Below are 26,956 nucleotides of genomic sequence, written 5' to 3'. Positions count from 1 at the left end.
ACCTAATATATATGCGTTGAGTGACATCAACTACCTAGAGCAGGTACTGCCGGCCATTCAGCACAGTAAAACACACTCATTGGACCAAATCCCCTTGTCAGTCAACGCTGGCCTACTTACTCTAGTACTCTATCGCTAGATTTACTCTATGATGTAGTCAACGCCCTAGTGTGAATGATCGACTCCATGTCTAAAGTAGCGCCGGTGTAAGTGCATGTATGTGTTACCCTCGATCTAGCTAGCGCGCGACTCACTTGTAGATTATGGTGTTGTCATGCACGCACCCTAGCCGTACTAGTAGCCTAAGCCCAGATATAGATTTTACTCAAGAGCTGAGTAGTTCATTGCTATCACCTTCGCTTTTGTTGAACAACTACATGTAGTTACGCTTTGGTATTGTTTGGTGCGATTCTAATCAGATACTCCTACAGTTTTCAGCCAAAAAGTTCTCCAGGGAACTGTCGCCTTCTGCATCGGACGATCGGAGTGCAGATGCAGGGACATGATCTACATGTAGAGCATGTGCTATCTCTACGCACGGACAAAGTTGTCTTCTCTAACCAATCGGACACCCCCCTCAATCCACTCGGGGAATTTATGATGGTAATATTGGCGGAGAGGTATATATACCGGTAACCATGGTACGAATAGAGTACAAAGGCCGGCTACATATCCTATGGGAATTCTGTTGTATGCATCTCATACAAGCTTTCGATCCATTGATCAATTGAGCTGACGTCAAGAATCGTAAGGAATTAAGGCATTAGAGGCTTTCAGTTGATCCCGGTTCTCCATTTTCAAAGTGAAAAGGAAACTCCTGCAGCCAAGAGTCTGTCCGAAGTGCATTGAACTATCGACAAACAGAGCATCCTGCAGGTGCAGACTGAGAAATACTCGAGGACGGAATATTTAGCATTAAGTATTCATCAGAAAGTGACATGTCAGCTGCAGAAGCAGACGCAACTTTAGCTGCATGAGTTTTCCTTTCACTTTGAAAATAAAAATTCGGGTCAACTGAAAGCCTCTATTGGTTGTTTTGAAAAAGGAACTTCCATGATTAGCAATACGGCCATAGTTTAGTTTTGCGAAGGCTGAATTGAATTGGTATCCTCATTACACTCAAGAGAATTTGTCTCATGCCAGGGATGCGCCTGCTCAGTGAAGAGGCATCAAATCCACCTTTTTCTTAGTATGTATAAGAACGAGATGTTTTCCTCTCACCTAGAATGATGGATCACTTCACGATCATTTCTCTACGATTTCTCAAGGCCAATCAATTCTTCACAGTAAGAACCATTGGGAAACCCCTCAAATCAAAAATCAACCTTCAGATCTGACACTGGAAAGCAGGATAGGAACCATGTATCTTGAGAGAGATACCCAGTTTGATTTGCATGATGGATGTGATCCCATCTTTGATCCGTCCGGGGAATATTCTGGACTTGGTATGGAAGAAATTGAATTCGGCCATTCCAAAATTATCGCTGTAATCACGGTTTATAAGGGTGCCGGCGGCCGCCGTGTATCTGTTCAGTACCACGACCTTGCGGGCATAGCTGTTCCATGCCCTATAAAAGATGTTCAGAGTTATCACTACGTTCCATCCTGCCTGGGCGGCGCACAACGGCCAGGAGATCCCTCTTCTGAATGTAAGATGTGTTTGAAGATGCAGAAGTCGTTGAACAGGTTTTTTTCGTTTATCAGCGGCAAGAACACGATTGATGGGAGAACAACAACATCGAGAGGGACGGCTCTATTAACGATTGGGGAAAGCGGCATGGTAGAGCGTTACGAAGTCAAGGGTAAAAAGGGAGGGGATGGAAAATCTCTCGGAGAGGGTATAATGAACTTTCAATGTTTTGCGGCCAGTCGTGTGTTTCAGTTACCGTATGAGCACCCTGCTTCGGAAAAATTCGAATATACTGGCCCGGACACGATTCAGTACTTCAACTTGCGCAGCTCAAACCTGAAAGTAAAGGATAAGATTGAAGAATTCTCTTCCGTCGACATTGTGAGCGGCACTTGCCTATTCTCGCAAGAATATTTGGGTAATACCACTCAACGTTCCCCAGATAACCTCCCACCTCGTCTATCTGATCAGAGGCCCACCTTATACGAAATCGAATCACTCGTACGGCTTCCAAACGCCATTGCAGACGTAGTTTCGGCGCTCCCAGATCTTCTCCATGTCACAATCACTCTGGATATACCAAAATTCCAGTACTACTTGTTTTTTGTGGATCTCTATTCTGAAGGTCACTGCAATCGGGAGTACATCAATTCCCAGCTAGGTGCAATCGATCAACGTCACAACCAAGTCGCTGAGGTATTCGTAAAAGCAATAGAAGAGGAATTGAACCGGCGTGGTGTCATCGACCGGAGGAATATACAGATTAAGGTTAGGGGTGGGCTGATTGGGATCGCCCCATACATACGAAACTCCATAAATCAAGGTCACAGCGTGCCATCTGTACAGAGTCTGCTACAGAGGGCGATGGATCTCGACCCTCAGTTTCGGAAGTATTGCGAGTTTCTTCCACAGCCTCCTCAAGATCACCTTAGCTTGGGTGGAATTAGCTATCCTTACGAGGTCTTACGACCTATTTTACGCCGGCATATACACGAACAAGGGAATTCGAACATCGTGTGTTTTCAGCAGAAAAGAGCCCAAGGTCGTCAGCTTCTCATCCAAATTGATAATAAAAACGAGCGACGCACATATGTAGAAGCTAGTAGGATACTTAAGGAGTATCGGACAAAAAGTACCATTAGCAGTGCTGGCGACCCACTGCTTATCGGGATGTTTCCTATCGAACGTATATTCACTGCAGAGAAAGCGGGGAAAACAAGTCTATATTATAGCGAAGCTGGACATCATATCTACGATAGTTCTGTCAAAGCTGTTGTCAGTCCAAGCGACGTTGTCGGGAGGGTTTATGGGAAGGAGGCCACTGGAAGAGTGGTGGGGTGGATGAAGAAAAAGGGAATGCAGGTTGACATGCCTGCCACGATAACAACATCAAATATATAACTACATGTAACACTACGGATGTTGTGATTTTTTCTTTGAATAAGAATGAGACTAATGCAGTCACTGGAGAGAACTCTTGCTAAGAACTGGATGGAATTGAAGAATGGTGTTATATAAAAGCTAAAGCTTTTGGGATTTCTTTTTAAATTTAATGCATTACAGTCGACCGCGAAATTTAAGTCTTGACTTTTGTCATTTATTTGGAGTTGGAAGGCGGAGTGTTTCATCCCAAAGTTTGAATTCACTAGCAAACCCGGGCTACAAAAGTTGAATTGAGAAACCGTGTGCAAAAAAGATTATTTAAAAGAAACCCTAACCCACCACCAATCGCTCTAGCCGTAGCTTCGCCGGCCCCGTCTCAAAAAGGTTTGAAACGGGAAACCGGTATAATAGACATGTTCTAAGTTCAAAGAAGATTTGATCGGAAGAATCAGAGGACTATGGAGTTTAAGAAAGGTGGGGGAAACTGCGAATTTATATTAGCAAGTAGAACTTGCCAAGACGAGAATAGTTTTGGCAGCCTTCCTGTTTGATACGTTTATTTGGCGGTCTTGACACCTTGGGGATCGATGAAAATAACTCGAAATCATGCAAGATCACCTCTGCAGTTGATAAATTGACTACCCTTAAGTAATTAAGCTTCATTGTGTTTTTGCGCCCATCACTTTCATTTATTTCGATACGAATATATATCGAATTCGAAGCCCGGAGAAATATGAGCTTTGTATCATTTTTTGAGTACGAGTTAGATATCACTGCACTCGAGCTCTTGGAAGCATTATATGTTAGTTTCAGGTGGGTGTTTGTGCAGGGGGATCGTACGTTTCTGTGATATTGACTTCTGCATATGATGTAGTGCGTGCTGTAGCTGTACCCGCTTAAAGTATCATTAATATATAGTAATTTAGTATCAACTATAGATGTATTTGAATTTTCCGAGAATTTCTAACTTTGTACGATATAGTTAGCTAGCTACGTAACATTCAGGATTAGATAAAGGTGGTCGTTATTACCGGTCAATCGATCTACCAGTCACCTCGATCGAGCTCAAGAGAATTGGCCAGTTGGGTCAAACTTATGGCATGAAATAATGTATATATATACCGTACGCGTATGTGGTTAGAAAAAACAGATTATTGCGGCAGTTTAACCCCCTCATTATTTTGAATAGCTTTAGATTCTTAAATACACCAAAGTCTTTCGCAACATATCGTTGGAACAAATTTTAAGCCCTGCGGACGACGTAGTTTAATATAATTGGCTGATTTGATATCTACATGCTGCGCATGTGCATGATCGAGTAACGTATGTAACTGCTACACTACGAGCCACGAAATCGTTAGCTTAAGCAGGGTAACAACGGCCGGAGAGAGCCTGACACACTGCCAATCAGATCGTGAGCAAAATGTTAAAAGGGGTGCCGGGGTGAATCTCTTTAAACATAGCCGTCAATTTTATGGAACCCCCCGCGAAATATTTACCCTGAATCGCAGGTGTAAACTCGACGACCCCCCGATTTTAGCATCATATTACGGTTTCACACAGTCGATTGAATTCGAATCCTTACGTATACGGCTGCTCAGCTATAGCAGTCATACGCTGCCTAGCCAAGTAGCTAGGAAGCTCTCTCTGGACGTACGTCTCCCAGCTTGGTCGGCCCGGCCGCCTCTTGGAATAAGATTCGCCACCACCACCTACTAATTCATCGATCGAATCAATAGCAACGATATACAAAAGCTTACTAGCGCCATCAGCTCTGCGTTTAGTTTAAGCGGGCCAATTAGCCATTTTGAATTATTTGTCGTTGATATATTGATACCCGCCAAGCAATCACAAACATGAACGACGCAAACCTTGCGATTCTGATAATCATCTTGTTTCTCAAGTTTGTTTTCTTCGCAATCACATTTGCGATGGCAACACCTCGAGATGACTCCCGATGCAGGTAGCGGTCTCCGTTGAAATTCGATGCTCCAGTATCCCCCACTTCGCTAATCCATATCATCTACTAGTTTAAATCAACTGCCCGCGGTCTTATGTCTAGTAATCTGCGGTATAATTCCTGCTGTCTTCTTAATTCGAAAACATTCAGAAAGACGGCGGATATGTATATGTCTGGGCATTTTGAGTGTTAGTATATGGTACAGTGCATTTATTATCAATGCGTTGAGCTGGGATAAGAGTGGTTATGTTTGCATTTCACAGGTTGCACTAAATACGTAAGTTGGTCAAGCATTCGCATGAGAAGCAAGGGCTAACGGTGGGATCATTAAGATGCTTCTCTGTGTCCTTTTTAGGGTATGCATGGAATATCTACCATTAACTAAAGGGATGAATGTGACTGTGGTTTTATTGTTGCCATATTGGGTGATCAAGTACTAATAATAGAAATGTTTATCTTCTATTCTCGTGCCTAATGTGTCCCGAGTCCAGAAGTAATGTTGTACATACACAAAGGTTTCACGATTGTCATATCACAATGCAATGGCGAGCCAGCTAACGTTGGGATATGTAGTTTTAACGGCTGACTTTCCTTTCCAATTTCTTATACTATATAAACTATGGAATTTCTCTTGGTACCTTCTTAATTAAACGGCGTATAACTAGTGTTTATTTCAATAACTGAATGTAAACACTACCAGGTGGTAGCTGACTGTTGACATTGTTATTATTCCAATAAATCTATCGCAGGGGTGCTTCGAATTAGCAACTTCATCAATTATTCGCACAGATCAAAACACAACTCACCCTCCAAGCTCCCGGCTTTGACGTATCAGGAGCCATAAGGAAATTACTCGAAGCAGTGGGACCAGCACCCGGAAGATCATATACTAAATACTGCCCTGAGCAATGTCCACAGACTAGCCATCTGAAACTGAAGTATTTCCACAGCACATTCGGTGACTTCGTCAAGCCGTCAGCCAACCAACCGTCAAACCCATAGGCGCAGGAGGAATACATACCCTGACACGGGTGACAAAATGGAAAGTATACAATCCATCTGTTGCACCAGGAATCAAAGCAGCATATGCAGCAGATTCCTTCTGTCTAATCATTCCGGGGGCATTTTGATCGAAATACTACATGCAACCCAGATCAGTTAATGGCCATATCGTGAAGCACCTCAAGTATGTAATTACCACATCAAATCCCTCAGGGTTTCGAGTAAGATTGTAGTAGACGCCTCCAAAATTTAGTTCAATGTTGCCCTCGAAATGGGGTTGTGCCCTCCAGTGGTTCCAAACGCGTAGCTTGAAGTAGGGAGTTGGGGAGGGTGTAGGTTCCGTGGTTGTCGTGGTGGTGGACACACCATAATCTTGGGCTACTGGTTCTGGGAGGGCCTTGGAGGCGCTGGGGAGGGCCCAGAAGAGAATTTGGAGGATAAAGGATATAAGCTTGGTTATCCCCATCATGGCTAATTGTATTGACTATAGTTATCTAGAATGTATATCTGAAGTGGTGCTGATAGTGAGGGGCTGGAGAAGACAATATTGGAATTGGAGGTCTAGTATTTATATTAAAATCGAAGATTGAGGTAGGAGGTACCTATCTGGATTTATTGTCATTACCCTCGGAGAATATCATTGAAATTGGTCACTGCCATACGTCTGCTCTGCCGTGTGAGCACGTTTGAATCACGTTGTTACATAGCTTACTGTCTTAGGTTTTCGTGCTAAGTATCCATAGGTACACAAGATCGCTGCAACCCGCCAATTTTGGCCAATAAGAAAGGTTATACTTCTTGGAAAATCTAAATATATCTTATAACTTCCCGTCCCGTATTAAAGAGCCCTTGTGATTGAACCGAATTCGCGAATTGAATGGAAATCTGGGCTTGTGGAACCAGCTAAGAAGTATTTGATGTCACGTACTAGTAGTTCTAAAGGGGTCACAGAAACGCACTTTGTGCCAAGGTTTTGGGAGTGCAGTATTGATTCCATGGGTTTAAATCAAAAGCCAAAAAAAGAGGGAAAAGTTTCTGCCCAATTGATAACCAAATCCTAAAATAATCTTGTACTGATCGAATTAGGGCTGTACGTATAAATAGTTTAGGAAGGTCCACGGCTCAGCATAGGCCATGGCATATATATTTCTCTATTTCTGCAATGGGATGATTCCATGTGCTCGTCCATAGATCTAGGATCAAAGTATATGAGGAGTTTCATGATGTGTCCAATCTTTGCTGCATTATTGGCATTGGTCATCTCTATTAATATGACCTAGCTATAGGTCTAGCTAGAATAGTTGGATCTTCCTTCGAGTGATCGTACGTGACCCATGTTTAACGAGGCCCGCTTATGCATATGACCACGGGTCTAGAATGGCTCTAGTCGAATTAGGTTCCTACAGTAAAGTAATCATCGGAGGTATTAATTTACAACTTTATATAGCGTGTGCAAAGTATATTTATCTCCTGAGTAGCACGATTGAAATGATATCACCGCCACGTCTACGGTCACCCGTGTACGGGGAAAGTTTCAGTCTAAGTCCTCGTTAGTATTCGACTTCTTTTATACGAACGCTCAGCATCAATATCATCTAAGATTGATATCTACGAGCGCCATTTGGATATCCTTTGTCTCCCACACATTCAAATGGGGCCTATGAAAGTATAAGTTATGGCAAGAGTTCTGTGGACTAGATTGAGTGATGTTCATATATTTATCTACTATTTCACTCGAATTTTGTCGAGAAATCTATTGATTTGAGAACGAATGAGAGTGTCTTAATATGAGGGGCCCGAGTAGTTTTTATTTAATTTTATCCTGGAAAGCCTCATACTTTTGAATATATATAATATAATATATAGTTATACGGTATCCTTGAACCATTAGATGCTAATTACCTTTGCCTTTACCTTCCTGAACTTCTCCAATTCCTCCTTCTCCTGATCACTCATCACTACGTCCTGTCCCATGTATATTCTCTCCGAACCCAGTCTCGCAAGTTCCGTTTTCGCCCCTTTCCCAAACAACCTAAACTGCGCCGAGCCCGGCATCCCGAAATAAACAGCTTTCATAGCGTTTAAACCTTTAATAAGTCCAAATGTTTTGATAAATCTCCATGGCGAAATCCCGGTACCAAGGTCGTTAGCGAGACTATCCATGTAAGGGAGATAGTCAACTTGTATTGTGTGTCGTGCACTCGTGACGTATGTTTTTTTGAGATTATCTTTGTATTGGTCGACAAGCTTTTGCATTTCCTCAGCTGGAGGCAAGGAAATTTCGCCATGAATGACAGAGGTTGCCCAGCGGGATTGTAGCTCACTGGTAGGCATTATGGCACCACTAAGGGGATTAGTATATTTCTCTCCAGACTCTATTTATCAACCTGTGACGGGACTGAAGAAAAACTGAGCTTACAGTGGCTGGACTAGCCCAATAAAAAATAATGTCGGATATTTAGGTGGTATAACCATGCGGTGTAGGTTGACCCAATTTGTGCTATCATTCTGTGACATGTATATTTCATCTGCCAAAAAAGGAAATTTAATCTGAAGATATACACGATTAGCTTGGGGCAAACTTTAATAATGACCCTGACGGCATTGAGTTCATCCAGGGTTATGATAGTGGACCTTACTTTGTAACCAGTACAAGCAACGACTTTGCTTAATGGCTCGATTCTTTCCCCATTGGTAAGCTCAATCCCTCTATCAGTGAAACGCGATATTTCTGCGCGGTGGGGCTTGATTGTACCCGTCCTAATCCGCTCGAATAAGTCAGAGCGAACTGTATTCAATTATTAGTTATATATTATCAAGAAGGTAACGGGTCTTAATGTTGGAAGCATCTTACTTGTAGGATGGGCCTGTAGAATGTCATGCTTAGGCTTGAGAGCAGGTGGAATAGAGCCTAAAGTCACAGTAAAAACAAACTGCAAGAATAGCGCAGCAAAGAATCTTGGAAGTATTGCCAGGAAAGCCCGACCTAAGTAGTGAATATTCAGATTTGTAATAATAAAATATTCTGTACCTCATGATGGTGTAACTAACGGATTAGAGTCTCATATGCCTGACCGCATATTAACCGTGGGTAAACCCAAGCGCCCGAGCGTGTTATTAGATGCAAATCGTTGGCAATAGTACTGAGGTCGGAGCCTATATCGACACCTACGTAACGTTAACATCGAGACCCATGTGTCATAAAAATAAGCGCAATCCGGGACAAACCAGAGTTTCCAATTCCAACAACAGCCACATTTTCCCCAATATACGGCGCCGGATCTCTGTAGTTGTGACTATGTATCAATTCACCCCCATTCCTCTTGAAATCTTCGACGCCCTCCCAGTCTGGAATATTCGGCGTGGAATGATGACCGGTGCAAACGAATACCGCATCAAAGACCTCTTCAGTGGGAATTCCATCATCTGGTCTTGTCTGAACAAGCCATTTGTTGTCATGGATTGGAGTGATAGACAGGACTCGGTGGCGGAAACGAATAAATGGATATAAGCCGAAAAAATCCGCATAATCTTCAAAGTACTTCTGCACGTGTCGATGGTGCTATGTTCACATTTCTTATTTAGCACGACAGAGACAATAAAAGACAGACAAAGAGGTGGAATACCGGGAAGGTTGGGTATATCTTTGGGTCCATAGGGAAATCACTCATATTCATGACGTTTGTTGACGTGTTGATCACAATACTGCGATAGATTGATGAAACAACCTCGCCTGTTTGGGGATCAGGCTCAGTGTACCGCCATTGACCTGAATCATTCAATATCACGTTCAACATAGATCGATGATGAGTAAATTATAAAGCTCTGGGAGAGTATCGCGCGCACGAAACTTACCTCCTATGTGGCCCTGAGCCTCAAAGCAAACCGGCTCAATATTATCTTCAAGGCACTGTTTGATTGAAACCAATCCAGATACACCAGCCCCGATGATTGCTGCTCGAATAGTCATTTTTTTCTTCTGTGTTCTTTTGATGAGGTGCTGATGATTAAGCAGGAGGGGAATGGCTGGGTTAGAGAGGATTTATGCTTCCTTATATACTGAACATAGATATATTCAAATCTATCCACGGGTCTGCCGCGGGTGGTGGAATTTAGATTTCTATCTCCGATGCTGCCCGCAGATCAACTTATCACACCAGACGCAAGTATTATGGTGCCTGCGGCCCGCCGGCTTAATTAATTGCATGGGACACGCACACATTCACATACTTAACTTTAAATCGTATAATGCTAAATCATATAAAACTACATCATATGGCACCAACATCAAATAACTGAAGAGGTCTAGAGTAAACAATTGATATCGATTTAAGTCCATGGTAAGTAGTTTCCAACCTTCAAGGATTTGAGGGATTGATTGAATGGATCGTTCTGTCAAAAGGTTCATACAACTCAGGTAGTACATGCATACCCCGCGCGCAGGTTCCTCGTCTCGCACGGTGCACAGTCTGGTAGCTATTATTCGATCCTCGGTCGATCAGAACCGGGTCGGATTAGCTGATCAACCGGAATGCAAAAAAGGAACGTCACAGGCCGATATCCGGCCTGTGTCGAATCAGGCAGCTTGAATACATGCATACATGTGCATTACCCCATGGGCCGGGTCAGAACTGACGACAAGCAAGAGTTTTGTAATGTAATTTTTCCAGATTGCGCCTATAAAATTGGTTAGGTTAGCTAGATTGAGCGATCGTTTGGGTGCACGGTGTTTTTTAATAACCAACAAACCCTACAATGACCTAAGAAATCAACCAAATGGCTGATTCGTACTAGTTCGGGGTGTTTTTAGGGTCATGTGCTGGGTCCATACATACCCCCCGAGAGCCCCAAATTTTAAACTCCCCGAGAGCCCCTCCGATATATATCAACACAAGTATCCCCGAGAACAGTTTATTAGTACCCTTCATGTGTTAACCCTTTCACATGAAGATCTACTTGCCCGATTTTTAAGTGTATGACGGAACTACAACGACCTCAGCGCCGCAACGGCGCAACGCAACGCAACGAAGCCCAACGCAACGAAGCCCAACGCAATGAATTCAATTTATTTTGCTTGATAATTATCGTTACCAATATACGGGTACCATTATTTCTGGGAATAAACCCATGGGCTTAAAGCAAAGTAGTGGTAGAAAAACGCTTGCTGATTGGCTTAAGTCACGGGAATATGCATACACCACCAATTTCCCTTGACTTTCCTCCCAGCACTTTGCTTTAAGCCCATGGGCTTATTTCCCAGAATAACGGTATTTCCCTCCAGCAAAACGCATGGTTATGATACTTGCTCGGAGTTGAGGTGTTATATCAGGCGCGGGCCCATCGTTGAGGTTGAGGTTGCTAGTCTAACGGTCTTCCTTGTACAGCGATGGGTAATAAGTGATGGAACGCCCTGAGATAAAGTTATACCTGCAAACACCGTATGTTGGTGGCGTTTTACCCAAAACTGGTATCACTGTGTCTCAGCCCGTTCAATCACTTATTACCTACCGCTATACCTCCGTCCTATACTCTACACTTAAAAATCGGGCAAGTACTTCTGAAGCATCATCGATTAATCGGAGAAGATGCCATTGCATTGTACGTTAATGTGTCGGTCGAGGCAGTTAGAAAATTGACTTTATCATTGTATACGCGCGTCTTGTGTCGGGCATTGCAATTTCTCCAAACCTTATTCTCCTGCCCCCCGACTTTGATGTGGTTTTCCCGAGACGCTCTACGGTATTTGAATATGATAAAGATCGAAGATTTACCCAAAGCCACGAGAGTTTTTCAAAACCGGCACTTATATATTGACAAACGCAATACATATTCTGTATTATTACATGAGCTCATGCTCAAGTCTTGTCTCGTTTTGTAGTCCCATCACTCGCTATCAATGTTGCATGTGCTGCCAGCAGAGCGTATGCACAGGATCGCAGGGTGAGTTCAGCTCAACGGAAACTTATCGTGCACCTGTATCTGGCACCACAAAAATTAATTATCGGAAAGTATCATAGGCTTAATACCATAAGGCGAGCGAAGGTGATGGGGCTGCTTGCTTTATCATATATTATGAATTACCTTCCTGTTCGCTGTCGCATCTTGTAGCTATAGAAGCGGCACAAGTACTCGTTACGAAAGACTGTCAGGGTCACTACTTCCGTACTTTAGTTGTCCCAGATGATATATGTAGCTTGAAAACGAATGTGAGTGGCTAAGCGGATACAGCTGTTTGTAAAGATGTTGTTGAGATAGTTGGATATAATGAAGGACGGCTGTTGGGGTGACATATTTATGCACTTGTACAAGTTAACGGGAGAGTACACGACAGGCCAACGACCTCTCCTTCATCTTTTCGCTCGGGCGCTCTTCCCCTCCGGCTTCTTCTTCCCCCCTCCTTTCTTCTTTTATTCTCGCCCTTCCCTCTCAGTCACCTATCATAGCGGATTCATAAGGCATATCGTCTCTTTCAACAGAGGCGTAATTACGCAAGGAGCGAATTGGATACTATAATACATGAACATTGTGGTTATAACAAGACCTCTTACTAACACTACATGTATTTTTTGTGTGAAAAGGTCTGATTGGTACTAATGTTGACATTTAGACGATAATGGAAAGTTATGCTAAAAGCTAGAGATGGGAGAGACTCTCTCGGGTTAGTTCTGGTCGTGGACATGGAGAAACGAGAAAGAGAGAGAACAGTACAGACACTTAACTCGCTGATCTGACAAAAAGTATCTCGGGACTAAGTTAATTGCCTCTCTTCACAGCTGAAGCCCCAAGCACGGTGCTTGTTACAGTAGTGGCCTGAGAGAAATATCAAGAGGATAAGTAAATGTAGTCCCGTGCCCAGATCTGCAGAGCGTCTCATCGCCGTTTGGTTGACTCATGGGTAGCTTGGCGTAATAGATCTTTTCTGTCAGCTGGCTGTTTTCTCGGAGGTGTTAGTCTCGGAGGGGATCTGGGGGATCCATGTTGGGACTTCCGGGCTAAAATCAGAGGCTAGAAACGGTACCCCCAAACTCCTTAAATCTCCTTAAACTCCCGAGAGCCTCCGTATAATCACTCAAATCGATATCGTCCTCAGAAAAAAGAAAGACGACTACGAAACCTACACCAGAGAGCGAAGACAAATCTCATTGGCACTGGAGAAAGAGCATTACTATCGATACATCAATCACGCGCCTAGCCATGCACCATACATATCCTATCATAGGTAGGTATATACCAAATGCGCGCACAGAACCTAGGCCTCCGTATAGACCCTAGGTTGGTCAGTGAGATACACAAATTCCAGGATTTTCTATTGATATCAGCACAGCATATCTCACTAAATAATATAGCGTGAGTTGGTGATAAGAGTCCTTGTGTTGTAACTGGCCCTGCTACTGTAAGAGAATATTAAGAGAGAGACCTGAAGTTCGCGTGTCTTACTAGTTGAGGTGTACTTAAAGAACTAACGACAATTTGTACAGGCTCAGTAACGCAACCACGTTTATCTTTTGCTATCGACAGGGTGCGCAAAGGCTGACAGACTGTACCACCATTGCATAGCCGGAAGGCTGTATATACTTAACGAATCAATCAGTCAATCGGCCAATCAATCAACCAATCAACCAATCAATAAACGATTACTGTCGTTGCCAGTATTGACGGACACTGGGTGTTGACGGACCAGGGTTTTTCACCAATAATCGAAGGCGAAACCGGGCTTGGCTGTCTCTCTTTTAGCTTGTCCGTCAACACCCAGTGCCCGTACCCCGTGAACGACAGTATGGCTCAATTCACCATAGGGGGTGTGTGTCAACTTGAATTCTCATTGGCAGAAACCGGCTTTTAGCTCGAAAGAAGCGTGGTTTAGGGTTTTGACTTGAGGCTCTCCCTCCAAAATTTATTGCCACTCAAGTTGACACCCACCCCCTATGGTGAATTGAGCCATAGATACGTCCTATGGATCGGGAGCGAGTGATTTTTGATGTTTTGAATATATAATATAATAATACATGTATATTACAACTAGACGATTTAGTTGAAGTATGCGGCCGTACTAAACTAGCACTTGGCACATCCTTTCAGATATCTGGACCCATATTAAGGGACGGAATCCCGAGATATACCAAAGAATAATCTCAGTGACTATTCTTAATAAACGATAGCATAATTAGTTATTTGGAAGGAGGAATTCATTGGTTGCGTCAACTAGCTACAGGGTGCCAGATCTCCCATGGGCGTAGTATCGATCTACTCTATGGGCTCCATGGAAAAAGAAATGATGGCCTTGTGAGGGGTTTCAATTATTGGGCCAGCCATCTCCATAAGTATTTAAAGTGGGAATGGGGTACTGTTGATCATGAGCGAATCTTGGCGGTAAGTCATGTAACTAAGCTTACGCGGCAGCTAACAAACATGTCTGGAATTTCTGGAACGCGAATCATCCTAAGTCGGTATATATATTGCAGAAAGCCAGCCTTATTGAATACGGCTATGTACAGATATGAGGATCCTAGGCTAGAGCTCAAGACGCATGCGCACTAGCATTTGGCTTCTTTTACTTAGTACTCACATGTACGTAGCGTTTTACTAGTATACGTGAATGTTTTAGGCCTCGTATTAATATCGCTGCGTTGCAATGGGGATTCTGACACGAGTGGTCGATATATCGCAATTCCTTGTACCAGAATATCACGATGGTTTCTAGCTTATGTTATTTGCCAAGTTTTTTAAGGTTCGATAGGGGAAGCTGCATCGAAAACAAGGGGCTCTCGGCACGCATACCGGCGGAGTCATGAGCGATCCTCGTCAATTAACCTCATCCATAACCCAATTAGAATGCCAATGTTACACCAGATACGAGGTTGACTCGAACGTGCATGACACACCATGTTACACGCGACCGATGATTTCGACCTCTGCAAACAGAAAAAGATGGGATCTGTGCTCTCCATGTTGGGGGTTCGGGGCGGTTTTGACAGGCCTAGGAGATATGCGGACCATATATATGGACATCTTACCTCCGGTTTCCCGAAAGATTTCAACAACTTCATCGCTCTGGCGGGGGACCGAGATATTGATCCTGCCCTATTACCCGCCCCGCAAACCTCGATCGGGACCTTCTTTTAAGCTTCTTAGGACATGCCTAGCCGTGCTGTCAAACCACGTGTAAAACCATCCTATTCCAGCAAAGCTTAATCGGGTTTATTAACACCGCAGTAACTCTAGCCCACTTCAATCTAGTGCCTGTGTACCCAACAGACCTTTATTCGTGCTTCAAGAGCTTGAAACGAATCCAGTACTTGTTCTCTTGCCTTATGTATGTGATACTCTTCCGGATAAACGCTCTCACTATGGCATACTGGTTTATATGTCGTTTTGGCTTTCCATTTTAAGATCTTTCCCGCGAATAAGACCTAACAGCCGTCGTGACCCACTAGAGCTAAAATATCTTTACCGTTCTTCGATCCGGAGAAGGGATTAAACGGGGCGATTGCTCTCTTCAATCAACAAGGATGAATACCTCTACTCCTGCTGAAGCAGCAGGAGGAAAAAGCGAAGGAGAGGAGATTATACCTCTTGATTCTCATTATGAGGACGGTGCCGGGTCTGGCGGAAATAAGAAAACAGGTTTCTTCGAACGTTTTAAAAAAGATAAGACCAAAGCGGTAAAAACTGAGGAAGATGTTGAGAATGGAGAGAAAAAGACTGCCGCAAAGAAAAACGACGAAGCGGGGATGAGCAATTATATCGTTAGCATCTCTTTTACTGGCGTCTCGACTTATGAATATGGCCAGTAACTAATCTCATATGTGTAGAGAATCATGCGATATGGTACTGGATTTGATTGGGGATTGCAGACCATTGGGTTCATTACGGCTATAGCAACTGGTGTTGCATAGTATGTTTCCCATTTTATCTAGCACTGGATGTCTCCCTGTACGCCCGGCTTTCGAGACTAACGATTATTATTAGCCCAATGATGACCATAATACTCGGTAATCTTGTCACGGAATTCACAGGATTTTTCCAGCCAAATAGTACTGTCAGTGCGGAAGAATTTCGTCGAGGTGTTGATAAGATGTGGTGAGTTTTTACTCGCTCTGTAATGCACTGCTTATATTATGGCACGATATACTTACAACACAGTCTATTTTTTATCTATCTTTTCCTCGGCAAATTTCTCAGTGGATATATTGCAATAGTTAGTATTTTCTGATCTAAACAATATCGACACGAAACTCGTTATCCCGGTATATATGACGATCATACACTAACCTAACATTCAGGCTTGCTTTCGTATAACAGGAACCCGTATTTCTGCAGCTCTTCGCCTTGAATATCTCACTTCTGTTTTTAGACAAGACCTTGCCTACTTTGACGCTCTTGCAATGTCATATGTTCCAGATACAGATGTCACTCTCGATATGGTAGCTGCACAACAAGATGCTTCATCCACGCCTGCCGCCGCTGCTGGCACCCCTGGGGCTGTCGCAGTCTCAATCACCACACTTTCTAACACTGTACAACAAGGCATCTCCGAGAAGCTCGGTATGTTTGTGCAATACACCGCGATGCTTTTCACTGGGTTTGCAATTGCTTTCGCCAAGGATTGGAGATTGACACTTGTTACGACTTGCATTCTACCTGCCACTGTCTTGATCTATGGAATCAGCATACCAATCGAGATAAAACTTGAGAAGAGAGTTTTGGCTGCTCAAGCTAAAGCTGCTGAATTGGCGGAGGAGGTATTGGGGAGTATAAGGACGGTCAAGAGTTTCAATGGCGAGAAAAGGTTAATAGAAAGATACCAGGTGTTGTTAGAAAAGGGTAGGGCGGAAGGGATAAAGAAAGCACCAAACAGCGGGGTACAATATGCGGGAGCCTTTTTTGTGATTTACTGCGGGTAAGTCTTTTTGAGACAGGAAGTTGATAGCGGGCGCTGATATATATGTGATGCTAGCTATGCCCTTTGCTTTTGGTATGGCATAAGATTATTTCGACAAGGCCATATTAAAGACGCTGGGACAATTATTACGTGAGGTCTCCTTATGATCCTACCACTCAATACCCCATTTCTAGCTCTGGCTAACTGACGTGGTTTACATATATGTAGTGTGTTCTTTGCTGTCCTTATTGCGGTGATGTGTTTTGGAAGCATAGCACCTCAAGCAACAGCAATAGTAAAAGCTGCTTCCACCTCACACACTATCTTTCAGGTTATTGATCGCAAGCCTACAATCGACGCCACATCTACTGACGGCCTGAAACCATCCTCAGTACCTTCTGGAGACCTCGTTCTCGAAAATGTCAAATTTTCATATCCAGGTTCTGGCCAACGGAAGGATATAATTGTTCTTGGATCCGCTGAAGAAGGCGGGGATGTGGAATCAGGAGGATTATCACTAGTTTTTCGTGAGGGCCAGACAACTGCTATCGTTGGCAGTTCGGGTTCTGGCAAATCTACCATTGTCAGTTTGATCGAGCGCTGGTACGACCCTCAACAGGGCACTGTCAGTATAGGCGGTGTAGACATCAAGGATTTAAACCTTCGATGGTGGAGAAGCAAGATTGGACTAGTCATGCAGGAGCCATTCTTGTTCAATGATTCGATCTACAAGAACGTTGCGTACGGACTCACGGGCACCGAGTGGGAAGATGTGGCCGAGGAGGAGAAGCGTCGTATGGTTCGTGAAGCATGCATTGAAGCCAACGCAAGCATATTTGTAGACGAATTACCAGAGACGTACGATACCAAAGTTGGAGAATCGGGCGTCAAACTATCGGGAGGTCAGAAACAGCGAATCGCAATTGCACGGAGCATCATTTCAAAACCTTCAATTCTCATCCTGGACGAAGCTACTAGCGCTATTGATCCTAGAAATGAACGGATTGTTCAGGATGCTTTAGACAGAGTCTCCAAAGGGCGCACAACAATTACTATCGCACATCGTCTCTCTACCGTCAAGAAAGCGGATCGGATTGTTGTTCTTGGACGTGGAAATGTACTAGAAACTGGGACTCATGAGGAGCTGTTATCTCGGCCGAATGGTGCATATGCAGGACTTGTTAATGGTCAGACTTTATCAATGGGAGACGGAGAAGGAGCATTATCGGATGACAAAGAGGACGTGGCGAATATCGAGGAAGAAGATGCAGCGAATATCAACGAAAGGCTTCGGAGAACGATGACATGGCGATCAAAAGTAAGCATCGGAAAAGGTAAAGATTCTTCCCATCATAGTGATGTCGAAACCGCACACCCGACGAAAACCAAAGAACTTGGGGCTATAAATTGCATCTCACTTTTACTCTGGGAACAGCGTTATCTGTGGCCCTTTTACCTGCTAGGCCTGGTTGGTGCTGCTGGTGGAGGTATGTTTCCCGCTTTTTGGGGGTCTCGGAGCGATGAGCTGATTAGAAAAATTTGAAAGGGGCCTCTTTTCCGGTCCAGTCGGTTCTGCTTGGAAAGTTCCTGGAGACCTTCCAGTCAATTGACAATCTCAATGAGTTCGAGAGGCGTGCAAACTTTTGGGCATTGATGTTCTTTGTTCTGGCAATAGGTGTTGGAGTATTTTATTTCATGATGGGCTCGATGTTTATCTCAATTCAATACGTATGTATCTCGATCCTCAAGCCTGAGATAATCGGTTGTAACGTTGATATTATAGAACCTTACAACCTACTACCGTCTGGAATATTTCCAAAATGTGCTCCGCCAGGGTATTCCGTTTTTCGATTCAGAAGGGAACTCTGCTGGGTCCTTAACATCAAAACTAAATAGTGACCCTACAGCACTGCAAAATCTGCTCGGGACAAATTCCGGGATGATAACTATCGCTCTTGTGAACATCTTATCATGTTCTATCCTCTCACTCATCATCGGTTGGAAGTTGGGACTAGTCTCCATTTGCAGTGCGCTGCCATTTATCTTTCTTGGTGGTCTCATCCGAGTCCGCATCGAAGGTAAACTGGCGGCTAGTATGACTGCAGTCTTTGCAGACAGTGCACAGTTTGCTAGTGAAGCGGTTGGAGCATACCGAACTGTTTCATCGCTCATCATGGAACAATCGGTTAGTGAACGATATCGAACGCTACTCGCCGCCCATGCAAAGAAGACTACCCACACAACATTGTACGCCGCAGTTCTCTTTTCTGCTTCAGAATCAATAAACCTACTTGGATCAGCGTTATGTTTCTGGTACGGCGGTAGATTAATGTCGACCAGGGAGTACAATCCCTTTCAATTTTTTGTTGTTTATCAGGCAATTATCCAAAGTGGTGAAACTGCGGGCCAGTTCCTCGGATACGCACCAGACATTGCACAAGCTTTCCAAGCCGTAAATCGGATCGTTGATATCCGCGAGAAGAAAAACCCTCCACCCGGTGAGATTATGGACCATGAGGGAAAAGGCGGTTATGCAGTTGAATTTCGAAACGTCGACTTCAAATACTCCACGCGTGACACAAATGTGTTCCGAAATTTGAATTTCAAGATCGAGAAAGGGCAGTTCGCTGCCTTCGTCGGTGCATCCGGGTGTGGAAAGACAACAACAATCAGTCTTTTGGAGCGTTTCTATAGTGTCACCGGTGGTGAGATCCTAGTTGATGGAAGAAATATAGACTCCTTGGACATCGAGAGCTACCGCAACGCTGTCTCCTTAGTGGCCCAGGAGCCAACGCTTTACCAAGGAACCATCGCCGAAAATGTCCGTCTCGGGTCCAATGACGAGAATATATCTGATGAAGCTGTCATCCAAGCCTGCAAAGAAGCTCATATCCATGACTTTATCTCCTCTCTACCCGGTGGTTATGAAACCCTATGTGGTGCTCGAGGTGTCGGGTTGTCCGGGGGACAGAAGCAAAGGGTGGCAATTGCAAGAGCATTGATCAGAAAGCCGAAGATCCTGCTGCTAGATGAAGCCACAGCAAGTCTCGATACGGAGTCTGAAAAGATTGTGCAGAAGGCCTTTGAGAATGCAGCGCAAGGAAGGACCATGATTGCTGTTGCGCACAGGCTTTCTACGATACAAAAAGCAGATGTCATCTTCGTATTTGATGACGGGAAGGTGGTGGAGCAAGGCTCACATGCTGCTCTTGTTAAAATGAAAGGAACTTACTATCAAATGGTATGTTGTACCGAACCGCATGAGCACTGGTTTCTGTTTACTGATTTGGATTTTTTGCGCGGTGTAGTGTCAAGCGCAAGCGTTGGACCAGTGATATTGAAACCTGAGTACTCTATTATTGACGATTTATGTTAGCATACGGTCTTGGAAATCTCTTCTCCCGTGTAGTGGTTAGTGTGGGTTTCGAGACTTGATGGTGGCATCAAGGGATATAGTTATCTCCCCTCTAGATTTATCTCCCCTCTAGATTTATCTCCCCTCTAGATTTATCTCCCCTCTAGATTTATCTCCCCTCTAGATTTATCTCCCCTTTAAATTTATCTCCCCTCTAGTATAATCTATAATTTTGTCGTGTTTGTCGATCTCAACCCTCGTTTATAGGATGATAGAATAATTTAATGTAATAAGCTCTGGTGGAGTGGATCATGAACCTTTCGGAACCTAGCGCAGGAATATAAGTGATTTCTCCACAAGCGAGTCTTACGGATAAATGTCCGGGATGCATCCGGGGAACCCATGCCATCCTAATTTTGCGGGGAAGACTTCCCGTGCTCTAGAAGCTGCAACGTCGATCCACTTATCTGATTGGCAGGTTTCAAATTAGGTATCAAACCTTTGTTTTGTATTCGTAACTGTCCGCATGTCTAGTTCCTGCACAACCACCAAAGAGTTCTCTCTATGCCCTAGAAAATTTCCTTGGATATGCCCTTTCTCGGGTGGGGCTTGGCTACTGGGGCGCTCTTCACTAAAGATAAGAACTGTTGCGCATGCAAGCTCATATATTTCGACTGCGTGGATCAAGCTGCCATGACCTCCCTCCCCCTATCACTTCGATTGCCGTTGCTGAATGTCACTTAGTTGGTGTGCTTCGTTTGGTCGACCACTATCCAAAGGGAGTGCCATTTGATGGAGAAGCTCATTCAGTGAGCGTTTTATGTGCAGTGATAGACAGTGAAAAACAGGTACAAGACGTATGAGGTCTCAAGGAAAGAAAACACTCGCTTTTGTCGTGGTACGTGCTAGTACCAAGGTTACTAGTTAAGTACGGTATATGTAACGATCGAGTGATTTCTTATGTATATAGTTCTAATGTTATATCTTCTTATGTGATGACCTTTGCCTCGCTAAACCTATAGCTTACTCTACAGGTTTGAGAAGATCCTAAGCAAAAGCCTCTAGCCCAATGGCCAACCAAAGCCACTTGTTCGGATATTCGCTGGGAATGTAAAGTGTAATCGGAATACAGACATCCCGGTACATAACAAGGGGGATAAGGTTTATGTGAGGAGACGTGGGTCAAGTGAAGGATTACTCTAGATTTTTTGGTCCAAGCCAGGACGGCAGGTGAGTTCTAGCCATGTTGATTTGTATGGTCGGTGTTAAGCGATCTTTGGGATTTCGAAAACACGTGCATCTTAATAATTGCTAGATACACAGTCTAGCCTTCGGTTCTACGCTAACCAAGATTGTGAGCGCGCTAGTAGGTCGGTGGCAGATATTTCCAATTGATGTTTGGTAAGATAAGATTATCTACCAACCTGGGACAAATAGTAAAGGCCTCGCATCCATGCCCTGCTAGATATAGTTAGCGCACATCATTAGTTAGTACAAGACAAGAAGTGTCTACGTGAAAGTCCAGATCTCCCGTCCAGCTTGGTTATTAATTAATAAGAATAGCACTACTGCTCTATTATTATTCATCCGGCCAGATTTCTCACATACTAACCTGTCGGTCTGTTCTCTCCACCGTACACCGTGGTATGTAACTCTTCATTTAGGCTACATATATCAACCCCCCCCGCAGCTTGCTGAAACTCCCCCCAGCTCGCAACTGTCCAGACTCCACAGTTATTTCCAAGCAGCTTGCAAATATCGCCAGGTCTCGAACACACTCTCGTCGCCTCAAATATAATAAACCATCCGCCCAGCTGCACAAAGGGCCATCACCATCACCATCCACCACATTAGCGGGCGTTTAATCTCTCCCACTCTGGTACTCCTCACCATAATAATTATGAGAAACTACAGTCTAACCCCGACCAGGTCATATGTCCTACACATCCGGCTTCAAAAATCTGTTTCATCCAATCTAACGGCGGATATATGGAGGTCTAGACTATTTATCGAGTGTTTGATTTTTGTATGTCAGACTCGACTCGACATGGGGAGCACTAAATCCGCTGGATCTATCATTCGATTATTCTCAAATTACCTCGCCAGCCGCGCTTGCTAATCTGCTTCACATGTACCTTTTTTCGTTTCGACCCTTTGTTTCTATCCGTTTCTCCCATTTCTACCAGGCTGTTTCCCCATATTACCATTTTGCATTTCCCCGCGTTCCCCGCTTTCCCTCCATCGTGACCCAGCTTTCTTCTGCATCATGGCGGAGGAGACGGAGAGATTACAACTGTGTTGTAGTGCCTTCGTCATCTGCACCTGCACGCGGTTTCATATAATATCAAATACATATTCCGGAATCTCTCTATATTAACAATTAATTCCAATTAATCCAGGGCATAACCCTGCTCTTTAGGTCATCCACTTCATGGCGGTACACCCCGCATTATATTAATCAGGACCATACTGATACAAGATCCCGGAACAACGGACCGCCCCGGAAAAACCCCCCCACCCCCACTGATTACCGGCCTGCAGCAAATGTTCATACGGGCTCGAACACGCGCTACGAGGGCGGATAGTGTAAGGGACCACGGAAGAGGAGAGGTGGATGGATTTTTTCTACAATTCCAATTCCTCAGCTGCGCCCCGGCCCTTGCCTCGTACGCATCTCAACTCTAACCAGTACGAATACGAAAACACAAGGAGACAAGGCAACCTTGAAAGAACAGCAGTCTTGTTTTCCTGGAGGATCCCCGACCGCCGTCCTACGCTAGCTTGTAAAGCACGGATGAGGAAGGAAGGGCGGGTCACTTCTTGTATATGAGACTTGCATTATGTCGGGGGGGGAACAACGTAGCACCAAATCGAACCTCGCCAATTTCATCTGCTGGGCTACCCCTCCCTCTTGAATTCGAATCTCATCGGGAAATAAAAGAACACCCCGCCGGGTCGTCGGGGCCTTGTTGGGAACCAAACTGCTAGCGTCCGCTGACGATTATTCCAAATACTCTACCTACATAATTCTCCGGAGGATCTTTCCGCAGCGCCTAAGGCTTTGTCTCGGAAAATGTCACCATCACGAGCGGACTTGTCTTTATTTTTTCTCGGAGAGGTAGCTAATGCAATAGTAATATGGACGATTGTTCCTTCGTTCCGAACAATACGACCTAATTTGGATATGGAAGAGAACTGATAATATATACAGAAGAAAAATAACAATGACGCCATAGTATCATATCACAATATACCCCCCTAGGGAAAAAAATAACAAGGAAGGGAAAAGAGACTCGCTCGCTAATACGCGTGATTGAGGTTGGATTGCCAAGTTCAGATGCTAGGGAGAGATGCAGGAACCGGCAAAATACACTAGGCGGCATGCAGACCGAGGGAGGGTATCAAGAAAAAAATATAGACAGACGCCAAGGACCCTTCCCATATGATTGACAAAGAAAAATGATAACTCCAGCTCAGGAAACAAGATGGAAGTGGTAGTAGATACAAGGAAAAATATTTTTTGTAGATTCAAAACCTCGAGGTAAAGAATACCAAGAGTTTGAGGGTAGGGATATTAGGTGAAGAAGGGAATAGTATTAACATCCGACCAATGAAAAACTACAAGTAATCTAATAGAAAATCATTAGCCTTGGGTAAATTTTATAGTCAATGATCGGGGTAAATTCTCACCCTTTTTTTTTTTTTTTTTTTTACCAGGAAAAGCTTTCCTCTGAGAAATCAATTGAAGAGACGTCGACATATTTTCTAGCGGCAGCTCTGACAGAGTCGCTGACAGCACCTCCACCGCAGACATTAACCGCCATGGCACCAACTTGCCGTTTGACAGCTTTTTCGACGATAATATCGAAATCCGGGCGTCCAGTGTAAAGCTTGACAACACCCCCACGCCCAGACCAGCTACTAGTGTGCGCTGCCTCATTTGGTTGGGTGATGTAGACATCAACCTCTACGACCTGCCTAACATTGGGCATTTGCAGAATCTCCTCGAGCCAATCAGCGACCCACTCGATATTGTCTACACTCCTGACAACCCAGACAAGCTTGATCCTCTGCGTCGCTGCAGTGCCCTTGTTGTAGCCGTGTAACAGGTGTTTCACATACCCAATACCGTGGGTAATCCCGACCCCTCCAGCCACGAAAATTGTGGTGCCATACGAGTCGAACGAGTGGTGCCCCCCGTAGGGACCTTCAAACATGCCAACAACCTGGAGAGGAGCCACCTCACCCTTCTCATCGTCGTTGCCATTATTAGCCCTAGCTGCCGCGTCGTAGAGTTTCTTGGTGAAGCCGCTGTGCTTTGCTATGACAAAGTGCATTGTGGTCTTGGTCTTCGGTGCCTGCGTCGTGACTAATTCCCGGTGATAGACTGGCAGCGGGGGCATGCTAAGACGATGGAGCCTGGAGGCGGGGCGCGGGCTATAGGTGCTGTTTCGGTTGTTGTGATGGTGCCCCTCAGGGCTCAAATGGTGCGGGCTGATCTCGTAGGGGTTTCCGCCGCCAGAGCGCGGCGCAGATAAGTGCTGGGCATCATGCTCGCGTACCGAGACCATAGGGTCGACCTTTTCACCGGTCTCTGCCGCAAAGATTTGGCTTCTTCGTAGATCCTCGGCAGTGCCGTGTTCGACCCAGGTTGCGTCTTCACTTTCTGTGAACTCCTGTTCTGTGGACGCCCAGGCAATCGAGAACGGGTGGGACTGCCACCAACCGATCCTGGGAATGTAAATATATGCCTGGTGAGTTATGAAACATTAGTTAGCTGCAGGCTCAATTTGTACTACTCTGTATGTAGAGTACATGTACATGTAGTATCAAAATGGATGTGAGGATGATGAGAACGTACATGTTGACCCGGCTTGAAGTCCCAAGGACGGACGAGCTCCACACTGACTCGTACAGCATTGGCTCCTTTGAGAGGAATAACCTCTGCCACGTTACATGAAACCTTGCCACCTTTCATCTTGACATTCCAGCGGAGGATCCAGAAAATTCTCATTACTCTGTCGAGCACCCAGATCGCGATGGTGATATTCGCGTAGGTGATTTGCGGCAGCTGGTCAATGACAAGATGCCAGTAAACGCCAACCATGAAGAAAATGACCAGGATTTGGTGAAGCGATAGGAAGAACTCATAGTTCGCGTGTCGAAGGGGTGATGCAGATGCTACAGCGATCAAAGCAAGTGCAATTTCAGCCTGGGTGAAAAGTTAGAAACTTCATTATTGTTGAGAGGAAGGGGTTATTAGAATATTCGTACCATCAAGCCAACTTGCAAAAATGGTGAGATTTTGTATGCTTCGCCAACACCAGACCATCCAGATTGGTCAATCTTGTTTACTGTCCACGCACCCATATGTGCAAAAGATTCTAGGGCGACGATCCTGCCAATCCATCTGTGGAACAAGTTCCATGTGTCGAAGTTGACCTGGACAGCATCACCAATCCAGTTGTTTCGCACCATGCAAACAAATAGTGGGATCATATTGACAGTTGCCATGACTCCAGTCCTTCCTCGAAATTCAGCGACCAAAGATGCCTTGGTAGGGGCTCTAAACTTTCCCTCTGGTCCGATTGAGCCGTTCCATGGCAAGGCGAGTGTGCAGTAAAGAACATTGGATAGAATATATAGAAATAAGTAGATGAAGTGAATGCGAGAGGGGAGAGTTCCAAGATGTAACCTAATCTTGGATCCACAATTCACCATCCATGGGTTATTATGACGAAGTTTGTGGAGGGGTGCGAGTATGAGATGTCGTCTGATCCAAACGAATTTCTTTCCTGGAGGCAGGGAGTAAAAATGAGACGAAGAGGCCGTATAGGATGAGCTGACGGTGATTGCTAGTCGACTATGTTGAACGCTGTGAATATAGATCCGGAAGAAAAATAAAAGGGCCAATGATATTCCTAATGTTGAAAAGAGATATGTCCTATTATCAGAGAGGCTGGTTAGTGATGGCGCCCTACGAAACCCAACATTCTCATCATATCAAACACGAAGATAACTTACGAAAACATCAAATTCTCAAAATTATCCACCCCCGTCAACCCCCACGTGAAATTGACGATATCGTTACTCATCCAGTTGACGTCTGGAATCTCTTCCCCTTTGAAAAGGCCTTCAGCTCGTCCCTCCAAATTATTGAGTTCTTTTGCTCCCACAGAAGTCAAGAACTGCGATATTAAACCGAACGACAAAATGAGCGGTAAATTTGAGTTCTTCATGGCGCCGGTAGAGACTATTTGTTTATTCCGAATCATCGTGCAAGGATCAAAACTCCGCAGCCGAAGCCAGGGAGACGCTGAATTTTTCTGTTTGGAATGTTAACAAAGAGAATGCCGTGAACAGAGGGGAGATGAGAGAAAACATCAACGAAATATGGGGACTTACAATTGTTTTCAGTAGTACTAAAACTCAAATACCTTGCGTTTCGTTTTTTTTTTCTTCTTGACTTTGGGCGAGGTCCTAGAATTCCAAATTCGTTGACCAGTTCGAATGGTTGCGGTACTTCTTTTTGTAAGTTTTTTTTTTACCTGCATGTATGTCTCGCAAGGTCAAAGTTTAACTTACATCTACGGGATAGACTTGAGTCACTGTTTTTCTTTTGATCCACTTTCCACCAGCTCGTGATCGGACGTGGGAGAAACGGTTTGTTGTGGGTGTGGTATAAGATTTGTAAAGAGTGTGAGGATGACGATTTCGACGATCAACGACCAATGCGTATGATGA

At 44.4% G+C, this 26,956-nt stretch overlaps 7 protein-coding genes across 7 annotated transcripts; 4 read left to right on the top strand and 3 right to left on the bottom strand.

Moving 5' to 3' along the window:
- Window positions 1-1,360: 1,360 nt before the first annotated feature.
- H6S33_005991 (uncharacterized protein) lies at window positions 1,361-3,031 on the top strand (the record flags this gene model as incomplete). The annotated part of the gene is made up of 1 exon (XM_044837398.1): window positions 1,361-3,031. The coding sequence occupies one exon, from the start codon at window positions 1,361-1,363 to the stop codon at window positions 3,029-3,031; it is 1,671 nt and encodes a 556-aa protein (XP_044699300.1).
- Window positions 3,032-5,641: 2,610 nt separating this feature from the next.
- H6S33_005990 (uncharacterized protein) lies at window positions 5,642-6,444 on the bottom strand (the record flags this gene model as incomplete). The annotated part of the gene is made up of 4 exons (XM_044837397.1): window positions 5,642-5,713; window positions 5,780-5,935; window positions 5,995-6,111; window positions 6,172-6,444. The coding sequence occupies 4 exons, from the start codon at window positions 6,442-6,444 to the stop codon at window positions 5,642-5,644; spliced, it is 618 nt and encodes a 205-aa protein (XP_044699299.1).
- A 1,418-nt stretch (window positions 6,445-7,862) lies between these two features.
- Window positions 7,863-9,945, bottom strand: H6S33_005989 (uncharacterized protein; the record flags this gene model as incomplete). The annotated part of the gene is made up of 8 exons (XM_044837396.1): window positions 7,863-8,319; window positions 8,395-8,483; window positions 8,558-8,763; window positions 8,830-8,961; window positions 9,027-9,143; window positions 9,204-9,537; window positions 9,602-9,744; window positions 9,831-9,945. 8 exons carry the CDS (start codon window positions 9,943-9,945, stop codon window positions 7,863-7,865), a joined length of 1,593 nt encoding a protein of 530 aa, XP_044699298.1.
- Window positions 9,946-12,652: 2,707 nt separating this feature from the next.
- H6S33_005988 (uncharacterized protein) lies at window positions 12,653-13,532 on the top strand (the record flags this gene model as incomplete). Its single annotated transcript, XM_044837395.1, has 8 exons — window positions 12,653-12,679; window positions 12,749-12,765; window positions 12,811-12,815; window positions 12,875-12,921; window positions 12,985-12,989; window positions 13,066-13,194; window positions 13,257-13,322; window positions 13,454-13,532. The coding sequence occupies 8 exons, from the start codon at window positions 12,653-12,655 to the stop codon at window positions 13,530-13,532; spliced, it is 375 nt and encodes a 124-aa protein (XP_044699297.1).
- Window positions 13,533-14,858: 1,326 nt separating this feature from the next.
- On the top strand, window positions 14,859-15,098 carry H6S33_005987 (uncharacterized protein; the record flags this gene model as incomplete). The annotated part of the gene is made up of 1 exon (XM_044837394.1): window positions 14,859-15,098. One exon carries the CDS (start codon window positions 14,859-14,861, stop codon window positions 15,096-15,098), a length of 240 nt encoding a protein of 79 aa, XP_044699296.1.
- Window positions 15,099-15,484: 386 nt separating this feature from the next.
- On the top strand, window positions 15,485-20,192 carry H6S33_005986 (uncharacterized protein; the record flags this gene model as incomplete). The annotated part of the gene is made up of 10 exons (XM_044837393.1): window positions 15,485-15,721; window positions 15,788-15,870; window positions 15,945-16,055; window positions 16,119-16,173; window positions 16,259-16,875; window positions 16,933-17,007; window positions 17,086-18,344; window positions 18,404-18,585; window positions 18,641-20,098; window positions 20,166-20,192. 10 exons carry the CDS (start codon window positions 15,485-15,487, stop codon window positions 20,190-20,192), a joined length of 4,104 nt encoding a protein of 1,367 aa, XP_044699295.1.
- Window positions 20,193-23,922: 3,730 nt separating this feature from the next.
- Window positions 23,923-26,487, bottom strand: H6S33_005985 (uncharacterized protein; the record flags this gene model as incomplete). Its single annotated transcript, XM_044837390.1, has 5 exons — window positions 23,923-24,631; window positions 24,887-24,963; window positions 25,074-25,424; window positions 25,487-26,075; window positions 26,237-26,487. 5 exons carry the CDS (start codon window positions 26,485-26,487, stop codon window positions 23,923-23,925), a joined length of 1,977 nt encoding a protein of 658 aa, XP_044699294.1.
- Window positions 26,488-26,956: the final 469 nt, after the last annotated feature.

The sequence above is a fragment of the Morchella sextelata genome, assembly GCF_020137385.1.
Source record: "Morchella sextelata strain SCLS chromosome Unknown scls_2, whole genome shotgun sequence".
Classification (NCBI taxonomy): domain Eukaryota; kingdom Fungi; phylum Ascomycota; class Pezizomycetes; order Pezizales; family Morchellaceae; genus Morchella; species Morchella sextelata.
The sequence above is the reverse complement of the archived record's forward strand: the minus strand, read 5'-3'. Positions and strand labels throughout refer to the sequence as shown.